This window comes from Chiloscyllium plagiosum, unplaced genomic scaffold (assembly GCF_037043375.1).
Source record: "Chiloscyllium plagiosum isolate Xiang-an unplaced genomic scaffold, Cpla_swu_hap1 HiC_scaffold_5, whole genome shotgun sequence".
Classification (NCBI taxonomy): Eukaryota; Metazoa; Chordata; class Chondrichthyes; order Orectolobiformes; family Hemiscylliidae; genus Chiloscyllium; species Chiloscyllium plagiosum.
In genome coordinates this window covers 120,753,065-120,771,018 of record NW_028270143.1, presented here as the reverse complement: position 1 = coordinate 120,771,018, position 17,954 = coordinate 120,753,065, and the positions used below count along the sequence as shown (strand labels likewise).

The window sequence follows — 17,954 nt, the reverse complement described above, 5'->3', positions numbered from 1 at the left end:
TTTTGTCCTGGATAGTGTGAAGCTTCTTGAGTGTTGGAGCTGCACTTATCCAGACAAGTGGGGCATATGCCTTCAAATCCCGAATTGTTCCTTTTAAATGGTGGACAAATCTTGGGTAGTCAGTGTGTGAGCTAGTCACTCTAAGATTCTTAGCCTCTGACCTCATGTGTAGCCCGAAGGGTAAGGACAACCAGTTTCCTTCCTGGAAGCGCATTAATGACACAAAAATATGTTTTTTATGACAGTTGCCAATGGTTAAATGTTTTTAGGTTAGCTTTATTTCCCAATTTTTAAGTTTAAATTCATTTTTCATCACCATGTTTTGAACCCATGTCTCCAGAGCATTAGCTTGGCTGTCTGGATTACTAGTCCAGTGAAACAGTTCATTTTACATTCTATGAACATATTTAGTTAGATGGCTTGCAGTGCGTTATTAGTGGAAAGATTTGTATGGGAAGAATTTGCACTTCCATTTCAGTTAAATTAAATTTGAGTCAGAAAATTTTAGGATGAATCAATTTGTAACAGGGTCGCAGATTTGGGTTGGCCGCTCAGTAACCAGGTTTGAAGACTGAGTGAGTAGTGCCTGGAGAGAGAGATACAATAGGTACACATGCATCTCCTTGAATGTGCATTTGCCAAGGAATTCTGGAGAAATGTCATACCTTGATGAAGAAATTTGCAAAGAAAAATGAAACATCTGGATATCAAACCTACAGCTCAGCGAGCAAACCTACACCCAAAAAAGATGTTGGCTATTTTGAAAAGCATTTAGGCAGACAAGTCCCTAAGACTTGATGAAATCTATCCTAGGGAGGCAGATGAAGAAACTGCAGGGGCCTTTATAAAATCTTTGTATCCTTTTTAGTCAAGGAGGGGTCCCAGAGGATTGACGAATAGCCAGCATTGTTTCTTTGTTTAAGAAGGATAACGGGGATAATCTGGGAAATTACATGCCACTGAGCTATGTGTCAGTGGAAGGGAAATTATTGGAGAAGATTCTTAGGGATAGGACTTACTCGTATTTGGAAAAATATAAACTAGTTAGTGATAAGCAACATGGTTTTGTGCAGGAAAAGCCATGTCTCACAAAGTCGATTTGAATTTTGTTTGAGAAAATGACAAAGCTGTTCGCTGAATGCGGTCGGGGGGGGCGCGAGTGTAGGTGGTGTAGATACTGCGTATATAGATTTTACCAAGGCCTTTGACATGGCCATTATGGCAGGCTGATACAAAAGGCAAAGTTACATGTGGGCCATGGTGAGCTACTAATATGGTTATAGAACTAGCCGAATAAAGAAGTCAGAGTAAGGGTGGAAGGGTCTTTTTCGGATTGGAGATCTGTGACTAGTTGTGTTCTGTAGGAATCAGTGCTTTGACCCCTGTTGTTTGTATATTGTGAGGAGAATGTAGATGACCTGATTTTAGTATGTTTGTGGATGAGACAAAGATTGAGGGAGGATCTCCAAGGGGGCTGAGAGGACTCCAAGGAGACTGAGAGATAAATGTGAGCGGGTTGGGGCTGAGGGTAAGGTGGTGAGGAATGCGATAGGTAGATGGTGGATGGGAGTGATGGTGATAAGTTAGAGCGGAGGTCGGAACTGCCCATCTTCCTTCCCACCTATCCACTCCACTCCACCTTGCGCTCCGACCTATCACCATCATGCCCCCACCTTCAACTACCTATCGCATTCTTAGCTAAGTTCCACCCCCTCCTATTTATCTCTCAGCCCCCTTAGACCACGCCCCCATTCCTGATGAAGAGTTTATGCTCTAAACATCAGTTCTCCTCGGATTCTGCCTGACTGGCAGTGCTTTTCCAGCACCACATTTTTTGACTTTGAAAATCGTAATGTTATGTTGCCCATTGATGAAACCGAGACCTACAAGAGCTCATGAAATTGTGTTTAACATTTACCAGTAACGTTGCAGATTGGGCCTTGCAGTATTTGACATTCACCAATCCAATAGTCTTAACATAAAAGATGGGAGGGGGAGCAGATTATATTCTAAGTATAGGAATAGTTAAAGACACCAATTTAATTTTTGGTTTATTGATGAAAAAAGAACTGAATGGAAGAAGTTGAACTTAATTACTTGGCCGTACAAAAATGGAGTATTTATGAAAAAGGCCAATGACTGCTTTGAGAGTGTTGGATTCTGTAAAATGGGCGTATTGAATTCTGAAGCATACCAGTATTCAAAGTTTGTATGTTTTAGAGTCGATATGTTAAATCCAAGAAAAAATATCAGCATTTTACTTAACTGAGAACCTTGACACTTCTGGATTTTAACTCACATTTTGAAATTATTTGAATTTATCATTGTGTCTTAACTTTGGATTTGCTTTACGCTTCGTTTCCCATGTTGAATGTAAAATTGTTGATTGTGCAGAGTTGTGTTTGGTCCATTTTCATATGAAAATGTGAAAATATTTTTAATTACAAATGTTAATATAAAATGTGTGATAATGTGTTAATTTAATGTGTGTTGTAACTGGCAAACATTTGAAAAATTTCTGTATTAAGTTCTAATTATTTAACAGGTAACTTAGTAAGGAGATAACATGGAACAGCAGCTTTTCTCAACTTCTCTGTTAAGTGGCATCAGCAGTTCTACACCTTCTGTTGATCCAGCTATCTTATACAGCCATTGGTCTGTGTTTGCGGATGATAGTGTGCCTCCAGTTACTTTTCATGATGGACCTAAACAGAGGTAAATAAATTGTTTTATTCAGAAACTGCTGGATATTAATGTCAATTTAAATAGTGTTATGTTAAGTGCATAGTTAGAATCAGTACTGCTCTAGTGTCACCATTGAGTTTAGCTGGAATGTGTTATTGTACTTGTTTAACTTAATGTTCCTGGGATATGAATATTGCTGGCTAGACTTTATTGCTGATCTTTAAAGACCTACAAAAGTGCACTTGAACCACTGTAGTTTTTGGGGTTTAGGGATACTCAGTGTTGTTAGGAAGGAAGTTCCACGAATTTGGTAAAAACAATGACTGCAGATGCTGGACACCAGATTCTGCATTAGTGGTGCTGGAAGAGCACAGCAGTTCAGGTAGCATCCAAGGAGCAGCGAAATAGACGTTTCGGGCAAAAGCCCTTCATCTGGAATAAAGACAGAGAGCCTGAATCGTGGAGAGATAAGCTAGAGGAGGGTGGGGGTGGGGAGAAAGTAGCATAGAGTACAATAGTTGAGTGGGGGAGGGGATGAAGGTGATAGGTCAGGGAGGAGAGGGTGGAGTGCATAGGTGGAAAAGGAGATAGGCAGGTAGGACAAGTCCGGACAAGTCATGGGGACACTGCTGAGCTGGAAGTTTGGAACTAGGGTGAGGTGGGGGAGGGAAAATGAGGAAACTGTTGAAGTCCACATTGATGCCCCTGGGGTTGAAGTGTTCCGAGGTGGAAGATGAGGCGTTCTTCCTCCAGGCATCTGATGGTGAGGGAGCGGCGGTGAAGGAGGCCCAGGACCTCCATGTCCTCGGCAGAGTGGGAGGGGGAGTTGAAATGTTGGGCCACGGGCTGGTGTGGTTGATTGGAGCGGGTGTCCCGGAGGTGTTCCCTAAAGCGCTCTGCTAGGAGGCGCCCAGTCTCCCCAGTGTAGAGGAGACCGCATCGGGAGCAACGGATACAATAAATGATATTAATGGATGTGCAGGTAAAACTTTGGATGTGGAAGGCTTCTTTAGGGCTATGGATAGAGGTGAGGAAGGAGGTGTGAGCGCAGGTTTTACATTTCCTGCGGGTGACAGGGGAAGGTGCCAGGATGGGTTGTAGGGGCGCGTGGATCTGACCGGGTAGTCACGGAGGGAACGGTCTTTGCGGAAGGCGGAAAGGGGTGGGGAGGGAAATATATCCCTGGTGGTGGGGTCTGTTTGGAGGTGGCGGAAATGTCGGCGGATGATATGGTTTATGCGAAGGTTGGTAGGGTGGAAGGTGAGTACCAGGGGCGTTCTGTCCTTGTTACGGTTGGAGGGGTGGGGTCTGAGGGCAGAGATGCGGGATGTGAACGAAATGCGTTGGAGGGCATCTTTAACCACGTGGGAAGGGAAATTGCGGTCTCTAAAGAAGGAGGTCATCTGGTATGTTCTGTGGTGGAACTGGTCCTCCTAGGAGCAGATGAGGCGGAGGAATTGGGAATACGGGATGGCATTTTTGCAAGAAGTAGGGTGGGAAGAGGTGTAATCCAGATAACTGTGGGAGTCGGGTTTGTAAAAAATGTCAGTGTCAAGTCGGTCGTCATTAATGGAGATGGAGAGGTCCAGGAAGGGGAGGGAGGTGTCAGAGATGGTCCAGGTAAATTTAAGGTCAGGGTGAAATGTGTTGGTGAAGTTGATGAATTGCTCAACCTCCTTGCGGGAGCCAATGCAGTCATCAATGTAGCGGAGGAAGAGGTGGGGAGTGGTGCCAGTGTAATTACGGAAGATCAACTGTTCTATGTAGCCAACAAAGAGACAGGCATAGCTGGGGCCCATACGTGTGCCCATGGCTACCCCTTTGGTCTGGAGGAAGTGGGAGGATTCGAAGGAAAAATTGTTAAGGGTGAGGACCAGTTTGGCCAAACGAATGAGAGTGTTGGTGGAAGGGTACTGTTGGGGACTTCTGGAGAGGAAAAAATGGAGGGCTTGGAAGCCCTGGTCATGGCGGATGGAGGTGTAGAGGGATTGGATTGGATATCTCTGGTGAAGATGAGGCGTTGGCCTAGTGACAATGAAGGAATAGTGATATAGTTCTATATCAGGATGGTGTGTGCTTTGGAAGGGATCTTCCAGGTGATGGTGTACTCATGCATTGTTGACATCCTCTTTCTAGATGCTAGATGTCACAGGTTTGAAAGGTATTGTTTAAGATTCAGCTAGTTAGATGAGTAATGGTGCTATGCTGCCACTCTAAGTGATGGACATTAAGTTCCACACCCAGAGTGCATTCTGTGCTCTTGTCACTCTGCGTGTCTTCCAAATGTAATATGGAGTACTGATTCATTATTTGAGGGAGAAGGTGGTGTAACTGGTAATCAGTGGGAGGTTTCCTTGTCCATTTTGACCTGATGCCATGAGGCATCATGACATCAAAGTCAATGTTGAAGACTGTCAAGGGAACTCATTCCCAACTGTGTATTACTATGCTACCATCTTTGATAGGTCTCTCCAGCCAGTGAGGCAGGGCATGACCAGAGATGGTGTTGACAGTGTTTTGAATACTGGATTCCGTGAGTATGACTATCTTGCAAAAGATGTCAAACTGTTGCTTGTGGGACAATTCTCCCAATTTTGCTACTAGCCATCCAGATATATTTAAGAAGGGTGGTAAATTGTAATCAGTGGGAGTTTTCCTTGCCCATTTTGACCTGATGCCATGAGGATTCATAATGTCTGAGTCACTGACATTTGAAGACTGTCAAGGATTTACCAGGATCAACAGTTTTATATTTGCCACTGTCCTTCCCAGTGACTTGGTTGATGCTGAATCATCTGTCCAGATTCTGTCCATTTTGTTTTAGACTTTGTAGTAATTTGGTACAACTGAATAGCTTTCTAGATCGTTTCAGAGGGCAGTTAAGAGTTATCACTTAGCTGGAGTCAAAAGTAGGCCAGTTGGGTAACTATGCCAGATTTTCCTTCTCAAAAAGACATTAGTGTTTGTACAATAATTGGTATCGAATTATGTGGTCCATTTTGATTTTAATTCCAGATAAGTTTTTAAATTAAAACCTGTGTTTTCAGAACAGTAGTCTTAGAGTCATTGTCATATAGTTAGACAGCATGGAAACAGATCCTTCCGTGCCACCTAGATATCCTAAATTGATCTAGTTCCATTTGCCAACATTTGGTGCATATCCCTCTTAAATTCTTCCTGTTCATGTACCCATCCAGATGCCTTTAAATGTTGTAATTGTACCTGCTACCTCCACCTCCTTTGGCAGCTTGTTCCATACATGCACTATCCTCCGCATGAAAAAGTTCCCTCTCACGTTTCTTTTAAATCTTTTCCCTCTTAATTTAAACCAATTTCCTCTAGTTTTGGACTCTCCTAACCTGGGGAAAAAGACCTTGTCTCTTCATCCAATTCATGCATGTCGTGATTTTATAAACGTCTGTAATATCACCCCTCAGCCTTCTCAGTACCCTGAGATTCTTTCTGGATTTTCAGTCCAGTGACATTAGCACTATGCCCTTACCTCATGCCAAGTATCCTCAAATAATGTTAAACCTGATGAGGACTAGGTACTAGGACTGGTGATATATTGCACTGCAGTACTAAGATATTCTGAGTTTGGGTCTAACGCATGTGAGCTTGGTGGGCTACTTTACTGTACATTTAACTGTAATATCCTGGACCCCTGAGTGCTAAATGTGAATGGTATTTCTAGTATTGATGAGCAAAACAAGGAGATCATGTGGGAACTGGAAGTTGCCATGAATTAGTTACTGGAATCTCATTTTTGAAACATGTGTTAATTCCTTTTCCTCTTTATGGTATAACCTTATGTAAAATGGCACCTATGTTACTTAATAGCACTTCACAAGAAAGCAATTTAGAAATGAAGTACTTCGAATGGTTTGAATTATAATAATTTGCTTTTAAGCGAGTCTTTATTGTATAGTATTTCAATAAAAATGATATCACTAAAAAATCCTTCTATAGTTATAGAGTCATAGTCATAGAGTCATAGAGATGTACAGCATGGAAACAGACCCTTCGGTCCAACCCGTCCATGCCGACCAGATATCCCAACCCAACCTAGTCCCACCTGCCAGTGCCCGGCCCATATCCCTCCAAACCCTTCCTATTCATATACCTATCCAAATACCTCTTAAATGTTGCAATTGTACCAGCCTCCACCACTTCCTCTGGCAACTCATTCCATACACGTATAACCCTCTGCGTGAAAAAGTTGCCCATTAGGTCAATTTTTTTATATCTTTCCCCTCTCACCCTAAACCTATGCCCTCTAGTTCTGGAATCCCCGACCCCAGGGAAAAGACTTAGCCTATTTATCCTATCCATGCCCCTCAATTTTGTAAACCTCTATAAGGTCACCCCTCAGCTTCCAATGCTCCAAGGAAAACAGCCCCAGCCTGTTTAGCCTCTCCCTGTAGCTCAGATCCTCCAACCCTGGCAACATCCTTGTAAATCTTTGCTGAACCCTTTCAAGTTTCACAACATCTTTCCGATAGGAAGGAGACCAGAATTGCACGCAATATTCCAACAGTGGCCTAACCAATGTCCTGTACAGCCACAACATGACCTCCCAATTCTTGTACTCAATACTCTGATCAATAAAGGAAAGCATACCAGACGCCACCTTCACTATCCTATCGACCTGCGACTCCACTTTCAAGGAGCTATGAACCTGTACTCCAAGGTCTCTTTGTTCAGCAACACTCCCTAGAACCTTACCATTAAGTGTACAAGTCCTGCTAAGACTTGCTTTCCCAAAATGCAGCACTTCGCATTTATCTGAATTAAACTCCATCTGCCACTTCTCAGCCCATTGGCTCATCTGGTCCAGATCCTGTTGTAATCTGAGGTAAACCTCTTCACTGTCCACGACACCTCCAATTTTGGGTCCAACACCGATCCTTGTAGCACTCCATTGGTCACAGGCCTCCAGTCTGAAAAACAACCCTCTGTTTTCTACCTTTGAGCCAGTTCTGTATCGAAATGGCTAGTTCTCCCTGTATTCCATGAATCTAACCTTGCTAATCGGGAACTTTGTCGAACGCCTTACTGAAGTCTATATAGATCACATCTACTGCTCTGCCCTCATCAGTCTTCTTTGTTACTTCTTCAAAAAACTCAATCAAGTTTGTGAGACATGATTTCCCACGCATAAAGCCATGTTGACTATCCCCAATCAGTCCTTGCCTTTCCAAATACATGTACATCCTGTCCCTCAGGATTCCCTCCAACAACTTGCCCACCACCAAGGTCAAGCTCACCGGTCTATAGTTCCCTGGCTTGTCTTTACCGCCCTTCTTAAACAGTGGCACCACGTTTGCCAACCTCCAGTCTTCTGGCACCTCACCTGTGACTATCGATGATACAAATATTATTTTGATTTTTGTTCTCTCACTGCAAATGAACTTATTGTGCAAACTTTTTTCGTGTATAATGTCTCCACTGCTTTCCAATGAACTTTTGAATTTTATTCTTTCCTGATTATTATGCTTTGCAAAATTCAGAAATGAGCCAAAGTCATTAACTTGAGATTCTATAACTAGTTCTAGAGGATAACAAATGAATTTGTACAAAGTATTTGTATGGTCTTACCAGATTAATGCATGTACAACTATGAAATACAGATGGGACATCCTTATGATGTTGGTACAGAGGATGTCAACTAAACTGATACTGAGATTGAACACAGGTTGTTAATGGAGACCAAAGAAGCAGGCTTAATAAGTTAAGAATTATAGCGAAGGTAAACCCTAATAAATAATTGGATGTAGTGACAAACCCTTAACTTTGGGCTCATGTTTGAACTCAGAAGAGAACAGTTCAGATGTAACAACTTTGTGATCTACCCAGGGAGACCATACCATGAGGTTGTGTTTTAATAAACTCATGACCTCAGCAGACTTTTTTTTTGCAAAGGGAAGTATTCAGTTATTTAAAGGAGAGAATGCCTTTTTTTTTTAAGCTTTTGTACTGGGGAGATAAATTGCAGCAGTCTTTTCTGTTCCTGTATGTCTTTATATTGCAAAAATATTTTTAAAAATGAAAACAGTGCGAAATTCTAGTAATCCAGAAGAGTTTATTTTCAGCTGTATAAAATTCTATGTCAGGGGACAAAAATGCAGTTTTTCAAGTATGATTAATATATTATTATAGAAATGTTCTTATTTCAGGGCCCAGTTTGGTTTGTCAGATTCTGGAAATACACCTGATTTATTTGGACTGGTCTCCAGCATACTAGATGAACCTGACAAACCAGAATCGTTATCTGACTGGTAAGTCAAATTTTACTGATTTTTAGAGTGGCAACAAATTTAGGCTGTTGCATTCACTGATGCTTCTGAATTGTGAAGTTTGTTACTTGCATTTGAAAGTGGCAGCTCACATTTAGTAGTTTTTAGATTGAATACTTCCCAGTGTGACAATATAGTTTTGGTGTGCTTTGTAAAAGCATTTTGCATCCAAAGATGTGCAGGTTAGGGAATTGGCCATGCTAAATTGCTCATAGTGTTCAGGGAGGTTAGGTGAATTTGTCAGGGGTAAATGTAGAGTAATGGGGAATAGATTTGGGTGGGATACTTTTCGGTGGGTCAGTGTGGACTTGTTGGACTGAAGGGTCTGTTTCCTTACTGTAGGAATTCTAATTCTAAGTTCTCTACTTTTAATATTATTGTGTACACCAAAGCTTCCTTGCATTCGCATGGTTGTTGGCTCAAAATCCTGCAACTCTCCAACAGCATTGTGGGTATACTTATATCACATGGACTGTGATCATTGAAGGCCAGTCATTGCAGTCCCAGAATTTTGCAGGAGTTGTGGGGGCTGTCCCATGCCTAATCATCTTTGATTCATCAATAACCTTTCCTCAAATATGTGGCAAGAATTGAGGATTTCACTAATGATTACATAATGTGTGACTCCTCAGATTTTGAGGCAGGCCTTGCACATGTGCAGGACAGCCTGGATAATATTCATGCTTGGATTTTTTCATGCCACATGAATGCAGTCTGCAGCAGACAGCATCTTACCATTTCCCTTGATATTCAATGATATAGCTGACCCCATGACCATTAACATTCTGGGAGTTAACATAGACAAACTACAATAGTCATGCCATTGGCTACAATAGCAACTCAGAATCTGGGAATTATGACATAAGTAACCTCACCTGATACTCCCTAAAGTCTATTGGCTATCAATAAGGCACAGGCTAGGAATGTGATGAAATACTTTCCACTTATGTGGGTGCAAGCAGCTCCATTAATACTCTAGAAACCCAAGATGGTTCAGAACAAAGGTGTCTGCTTGATTGATACCCCATCCTCACCTTAGATATTCATTCCTACTGCTACCACACAGTCGTAGCATTGTAACATATCCAAGATGCCATTGCAGCAACTTGCCTAGCTGCCTTCAACAGAACCTTCCAAATCCATTGCCTCTACCAGCTAGAATGGTAACAGCTGCAGACAATGCTACATGCAGTAGTCCTTGCATGTTCACCTCTAAGTCAAGTGTTCCTTCACTGTCATTGGATCAAAATCATAAGGGTCCCTTGCTATCGGCACTGAAAGTGCATCTACCAGATGTACTAGCATGATTTTAGAAGGTGTCCTGTTACAATCTTAGCAAGAGCAATTAGTGATGGACAACAATTGGCTTTCCTTGGCAGCAATGCTTATATGTAAAGGAATAATAAAAAATATCTGTGTATAATAGTTTCAGTAGCTGCTATCTTGAGAAACATTCTTTCATATGTGATTCATCAGCAATAAATTGACTTCATTATATTGCTGGTAGATGAAGTAAACTGCAAAGTACTATCTGTCAAAATCTGACAGTGATTGTTAAACTCATGCTGATGCTTTGTGAAATAAGTCTTTGAGCTGTGATTGTTCTGTTTCCTGCAGGGATTCATCCTCTAGGTTATTTCAGTCAATTTGGTCGAATGCAAATGGGGATTCTATTGGACCAACTTTGAAAAATAACGTGGATCACAGTAGAATTGCAAATCGTTTAGGTGTTTCTCAGTACTATGAAGAGAACTCTCAGGCATTATCTGAAACAGGAAAATTTGAACTTGTTCAAGATTTTCAAAGTTTTAATCTTTCAGAACCATGGAAGACCATGATTAATAAGGATGCCAATCAGTCTGATTCTCGACCCAGAGATCTGTCATCCTCAGCAAGAAACAATGCTTTGCCTCATAAAGAAGGGTTCTCCTTCCAGACCAAGGAATTTGATGGCTGTTTACGGGATTATGAGGAAGCCGAAAGGGGAATTTCTGATTTTACCACACATAACTTTCATAATAATTGTGGCAATAGTAACACAATTACATGCAAGGAATACTATAAAACTGACTGTTTTAGAGAGAATAAATTTATAACATCTGGAATTAAAGATCGCAGTCAGAATTGTGAAAGTAGTTATGGCCCTCATGTTGGTGAATTGTGGGGCAAGGTTTTGCAGGAAAAACAACCAATTCAAAAAGGATTTGAAGACTTCAATGCAAGTTCTCTTAAAAATAACTCTTCTGTTTCACAAATGAACTTCTGTGGGCAGCAGATTTCCAGAGAGAATGGCTTTGTGGCTGATATAAACCGAAAATCTGCATTAGACTTTCCAAAACAGGAAAACCATACTCCTGTTTTACGAGGCAACTTTGCGATCCAATGTGAAAAGCTTCACCAGAATTGTTTAGATGATTTCCCGATGTCATCGGAGTATGTTAATTTAACAAACGTTCTGCCACAGATTGATGAATATAGTCCTCATTCTTCCCAAAGCAGCCTATTGTGGTCTGATAGCAACATGTTAAGCTCCTCTGGTGAGCCTAGTCCAGTGTTTAGAAAAGATGGGAACATTTCAACAAGCTGTCAAACATCAACTATTTCTGCTGTAAGTAGTGGTTCTTCAGCACAATTACCAATTTCTGGTGCCCTTCAATCTATGTATTATCCTTCAGCAGCTCCATTGGAATCCTTAAGGCAAAATGAATGCCAGAAATTCCCAAACAATACCGTTAGAAATTGGGGTTCATCCAACGCTGGTGTTCAGATGCAAGAACAAAAGAAGATTACTACATCATTGCAGAATGAGTCTTCTACGACCAGAGATAATCAGTTTCGAAAACGATGTACTGGCTTTGGTAACAACTGGACACAACATCACAATGATGATTCGGGCAAATATTTCAGATTTTCCAATAAACATGGACATAATGGTGCTAACAACAGAGATGATAAGAGGGGGCGGAAAAATGCGTATCAACATGCTTTGCAGTTGGGACCTTTTGGTCAAAATCACCAACAGTATCATAGAAAACAAGAACAGGACGGTAGCAATTTGTCTGATTTCATTAATCATTCTTTCGTACCCCCATTTCCATTCATGATGCCTGATTATAAACAGAATCAAAACTTCTCCCAATTTGGTCCACATGGATTTTCCTCACCTAGTTTTCCTTTCCCACCTTCAACATTTCCATTCCCTGAATTAATTGACTTTTTTCATTATGATGACTTCAATCAGCTGCACCCTTTTATGAATGACCTTTTTGGTGGAGATATGATCGCACCCTACTTTGGATTTCCACCCCCTTTTTCCAAGTACAGACCTATGAAGAATCGTAGTGGTCCAGCAAATGAACTTCACATACGACTGGAAGAGTGTTATGAGCAATGGCGGGCTTTGGAAAAGGAGAGGAAAAAGGTAGAGGTTACAGGAATTAATCTCCAATTATTTTTGTGTTATTTAAATTTATTTTCGGCCTTTGAACATGTTGGAATGGGTTACTTAATCACTTGTAGGAAATGCATTAACTGTCAGCTAGTTAAATAGAAGGTCCTGTAAAAGGGATCTGAAGCTGGAATTTAAAAATATTTCTTCTTCTTCTTTGTGAAGATACAGTATAATAACCATTACAATATAATGTGCAAGGGTGTAGCATTAAGCCTTTTTTTTAAGCGAATCAATTAAGTACATGAAAGTTGAAATGCTTTAAGAAATTTAAGCTGAAATCATCCACATTTGAGTTGGTTCTCACTAATAAAGAAAATTATAGTCAAGGTAATATTAAAAACATTTGTTCCATTTAATTATAGTGTAACTTACCTTCAGATATTTCAAGCACACATACTGATATTGTTGATATCCTGTTAAAGACACTATTATCATGTGTTAAATGCTTGGCCTCTAGAACGTGAGAAATAGAAAACTGGCAAATGGCTCGTTGAGCATTATTGTTCATCTTAACAAGATGATAGCTGAATGCCAACTTCACTTTTTGTTAACAATTTTCAAATTCCTTCTTCCATTAGAATTCCAAATTTGATTGATCTCAGTTTTAAATCTACTCCAACAACTGAGTAATTCAAAGATGCACAACCTTGAATGAAGAATTTCCCTTTAGCTCAGCTCACTATTGTTAATGTACATCTTACACTACTTCCTATAGTTCTGAACAGTCCAGCAAACAGAACATATAAACTAAGAATGGAAGAAGACATACAGCCTGTCAAGCCTGCAGTGCCATTCAATAAGATCATGGCTGATAAGTTTTGTATTTTGAATTACACATCCTCATTAATCCTCAATTTTTGATTCTCCTGCCTAACAAGATGGCACGGTGGCTCAGTGATTAGCACTGCTGCCTCTCAGCAAAAGGGTCCCAGTTTCGATTCCAGTCCCAGGTTCGATTCCAGCCTCAGGTGACTGTGTGGAGTTTGCACATTCTCCCCATGTCTGCGTGAGTTTCACTCTGAGTGCTCCGGTTTCCTCCCACAGGTCAGGTGAATTGCCCATGCTAAATTGCCCATAGTGTTAGGTGCATTAGTCAGAGGGAAATGGGTCTGGGTGGGTTACTGTTCGGAGGATCGGTGTGGACTTGTTGGGCTGAAGGGCCTGTTTCCACACTTTAGGGAATCTAATCTGTAGTGAATCTAATCTTGCCTGCCTTTCCTGAAAAATGTTCAATGAATCTACCGCTTTTTAAAAATTTTAAAGATGCACAATCTACTAAGAGAGAACCTCTCCTCACCTTTGTCCTAAAAAAAAAGACCCCTAACTTTTAAATAGTGCCCCAAATTCCAGATTGACTCATGAGGAAATTTCTTTTCCATGACCACCTTGCCAAGTTGATTCAGAACATTTTTTATAATTCAGTCCTATCATATCTCACTGTTCTAAATTTCAGTGGAAATGAGTCAAATCTGTCCAACCTTCATAAGTTTGACAACCTAGTCAATTCACATATCAGTCTAGTAAGCCTCTGAACTACCTCCAACTTATTTGCATCCTTTTAAGGAGATCAACTGCATACAGGATTGAGCTCACCAATGCCCTATAAAACTAAAGCATAACATCCTTGTTACTACGTTCAATTCCTTTGTGATATAGGATAGTATTTAATTATTGATTAGAAACACATGAACTTTATTTACCACGAGATTCTTGGCCCAGGTTAACAACCGCAGTCAATCAGGTCGCACTGGCTGACCAAAATTAACAGGAGATTTAAAATCTCCTCAGTTCTGGGGACTGACTCTGAGCTGGCTGGACACAGCCAGTGTACTGTGCACAAGTAAATAAAGGGTGACTTGGTGACAGGATACCGGTCTTTCTGCAGTTATTTCAATTAGCCTTCCTGATTACTTTCTAGATTTTTACTCTTTTTATGTAAGGAATAAGAGAATGATCAATGAGAAGGTATGGCCAGTCAATGATAGAGTAGGGAACTTGTGCGTGGAGTCTGAGCAGATCAGGGAAGCCCTAAATGGTTTTTCTTTTCTTTTTTGCTTCAGTTTTCACAAAGGAAAGGGATCATGTTGTGAATGAAAACTTTGAGGAGCTGCGAAACAGGCTTGGGCAGATAAGATTGATGAAGTTGATGTGCTGGAAATTTTGGCAAACATTAAGATAAATCCCCAGGGCCAGACCAGATTTATCCTAGGTTGCTCCGGGAAGCGTGAATGGAGGTTGCTAAGCCACTGGCGAAGATCTTTGCTTCCTCACTCTCCACGGGTGTCGTACCGGAGAATTGGAGGGAGGCGAATGTTGTTTCCCTTTACAAGAAGGGGAATAAGGAAATCCCTGGCAATTACAGACCAGTCAGTCTGTGGTCAGCAAGGAAAGAATTCTGAGGGGTAGGATTTATGACTATTTAGAAAAGCATAGTGTGATTAAAGGAAGTCAGCATGGCTTTGTGAGGGGCAGGTTGTGCCTCACAAATCTTATTGAGTTCTTTGAGGAGGTGACGAGACAAGTAGGTGAAGATCGAGCAGTGGATATGATGTATATGGACTTCAGCAAGGCATTTGATAAGGTTCCTCATGGTAGGCTCATTCATAAAGTCAGGAAGTATGGGATCCAGGGAGATGTGGCTGTCAGGAGTCTGAACTGGTTGGCTGACAGAAGGCAGAGAGTGGTTGTAGTTGGAATGTACTCTGCCTGGAGGTGAATGTTGAGTGGTGTCCCTCAGGGGTCTGTTCTTGGCCTCTGCTCTTTGTAGTTTTTATAAATAACTTGGATGAGGAGGTTGAGGGGTGGGTTAGTAAATTTGCAGACGACAAAGATTGGAAGTGCCATTAATAGTATCGAGGGCTATTGCAGGTTGCAGCATGACATAGACAGGATATAGAGTTGGGCTGAGAAGTGGCAGATGGAGTTCAACCTGGATAAGTGCATAGTGATGCATTTTGGAAGGTTGAATTTGAATGCTGAATATAGGATTAAAGACAGGATTCTTGGCAGTGTGGAGGAATAGAGGGATCTTGGTGTTCAAGTGTATAGATCCCTTAAAGTTGCCACTCAAGCGGATAGGGTTGTTAAGAAAGCATATGGTGTTTTTGGCTTTCATTAACAGGGGGATTGAGTTTAAGAGGTTTTGCTACAGCTCTTCAAGACCCTGGTGAGACCACGCTTGGAATATTGTGTCCAGTTCTGGTCGCCCTATTGGAAAGATACGGAGGCTTTGGAGAGGGTGCAAAGGAAGTTTATCAGGATGGTACATGGACTGGAGGAGAAAGTGAGGTCTGCAGATGCTGGAGATCAAAGTTGAAACTTTATTGCTGGAACAGCACAGCAGGTCAGGCAGCATCCAGGGAACAGGAGATTCGACGTTTCGGGCACAGGCCGAAGAAGGGCCTGTGCCCGAAACGTCGAATCTCCTGTTCCCTGGATGCTGCCTGACCTGCTGTGCTGTTCCAGCAATAAAGTTTCAACATGGACTGGAGGGCTTGTCTTAGGAAGAGAGGTTGACTAAGCTTGGACTTTTCTCTCTGGAGAGGAGGAGGAAGGGAGCTGACCTGATTGAGGTATACAAGGTAATGAGAGACATGGATAAAGTCAATAGCAAGAGACGTTTCCCCAGAGTAGGATTGAGTGGCACGAGCGATCATACTTTTAAGATATTAGGAGGAAGGTATAAAGGATACGTCAGAGGTAGGTTCTTTACACAGTTGTGAATGCATGGAATGCGTTGCCAGCTGTGGTGGTGGAAGCAGAGTCATTAGGGACATTTTAAGCGACTGTTGGACATGGAAAGCAGTGAATTGAGGGGTGCATAGGTTAGGTTATTTTATTTTAGATTAGGAATAAGCCTTTGCACAATATTGTGCAACCATTTTTGTGATTCATGCTCCAGAACACTTAGGTTCCTCTGCACCTAGGAATTCTGCAGTTGTTCTCTGTTTAAGTAACGTTCTGCTTTTTTTATTCTTCCTGCTGAAGTGAACAACTCTGCATTTTCACATATTTGGCTCCATCTACCAGACTTTTGTCCATTCAGCATACTGTAGGCTCTTTTTGTTTTTTCAAACATACTTTCCTATTGATCTTTTTGCCATCTGCACATTCAGCCACCATGCTTTCAGTCCCTTCATCAGTCATTGATATATATTGTAAAAAGCTGAGCACCTACCACAGATTCCTGCGGGACTCCACTCATCACAACCTGCCAGTCAGATAAAGACCCGTTCCTGCATACTGTGTTTTCTGGCAGCTAGCCAATCTTTTACCCATATTAATACGTTACCCATGAGTTTCCACTTCAATAGATCCTCCTCTTACAATTTTTTCCTTCTATCATGAAGATACTTATGCTGAGTATTCTGAAATGTTCTTTTGGATAATGTGACTGAACAAGCAATCCATAGGGCGAAGCTAATGCTCAGGAGATGAGTTCAAATTTAATGTAACAGTTGGTAGAACATGAGCTGTCTGAGTAATGGTGACATTGAAATGACTATTGATTTTATAAAATCCCATTTGGTTCACTGGTGTCTTTTTTAGGGAACGCAATCTGCCATCATTACCCCATTCTGCCCATCATGTGACTGCGGGTCCAAAGCAATGGCAATGATATTTAATTGCTTTTTGAAGTTACCTAGTAAGTCACTCGTTTGCTGGGCACTTATAAATGAGTAACAAAATGGAACACTCCCCATACAAAAAGTTTTATAACACCCTCAAATGTCTGCCACTTTTATGTTGATTTGTCTCCTAGCCTAATATTCCAGTTCATTACAGCTAGCTGAGCTATCATGCCCACTCATATGGCCTTATTTTGTTGTTACATGTAGATTAAAATCACCCATGATTAATTGCCAACCATTTATTGCAAGCATCCACTTGATCTTTATACACTTTGTCCTACATTGTGATTATTGTTAGGGGACTTATAAACCATCCCTCTTGGTAACTTCTTTTCGTTTTCCCCTTCTATATCCTTATCACCACCCAAACTGATACTATGAATTGGTCTCCTGAATTATGGTTATCTCTAATTATTATACCATGGTCAGTCTTGAGCAAGAGTGTAACCCCTCCACCTTTACTTAGCTTTCTATTCTTCTGGAATACCATTTCACCCCTCACTTTTCAGTGTGGTGTTACCTCCCATACAGTTTGCAGTCTGCTTGGTGACAGCCTCACCCCATTAAAGATCAACCGTCTTTTAATGTCAGGATTAAATATAATTTAGATGGAAATTCCCTTACCCTTTATTTGCCTTTATGTCAGGATTAAATTTACCACTATAAGATATACAATCTACTATTTACATATTACTGCAGTGTTTCCCACTCTGCATTAGATTTGCATACCACTTTGATCTCTCCAGCTCGGCTCTGCCTGAGGGAGGGAGAGGGGGCAAGGCCTGAGTAATGAAGGAGTCTTGAGAGGAACCCTATTGTAATGAACATCTTTTCATCTCCCTTCTTGAGGCCCAGTTGCATTTTCCAGATGTCTAAGAGCAGAAGAGTACT

The 17,954-nt window shown here is 41.2% G+C and overlaps 1 protein-coding gene across 2 annotated transcripts in view; it reads left to right on the top strand.

Annotated features, from left to right (window-relative positions):
* The window catches only part of LOC122550144 (meiosis-specific coiled-coil domain-containing protein MEIOC-like), a 59,617-nt gene that overhangs the window by 25,534 nt on the left and 16,129 nt on the right, over positions 1–17,954 (top strand). For both annotated transcript variants that reach the window (XM_043690791.2, XM_087987603.1), the window contains exons 3-5: positions 2,546–2,715; positions 8,862–8,963; positions 10,599–12,402. In XM_043690791.2, coding sequence (XP_043546726.1) covers positions 2,567–2,715; positions 8,862–8,963; positions 10,599–12,402 — 2,055 coding nt within the window. In that variant the 5' untranslated portion in view covers positions 2,546–2,566. The remainder of the gene's footprint in view (positions 1–2,545; positions 2,716–8,861; positions 8,964–10,598; positions 12,403–17,954) is intronic.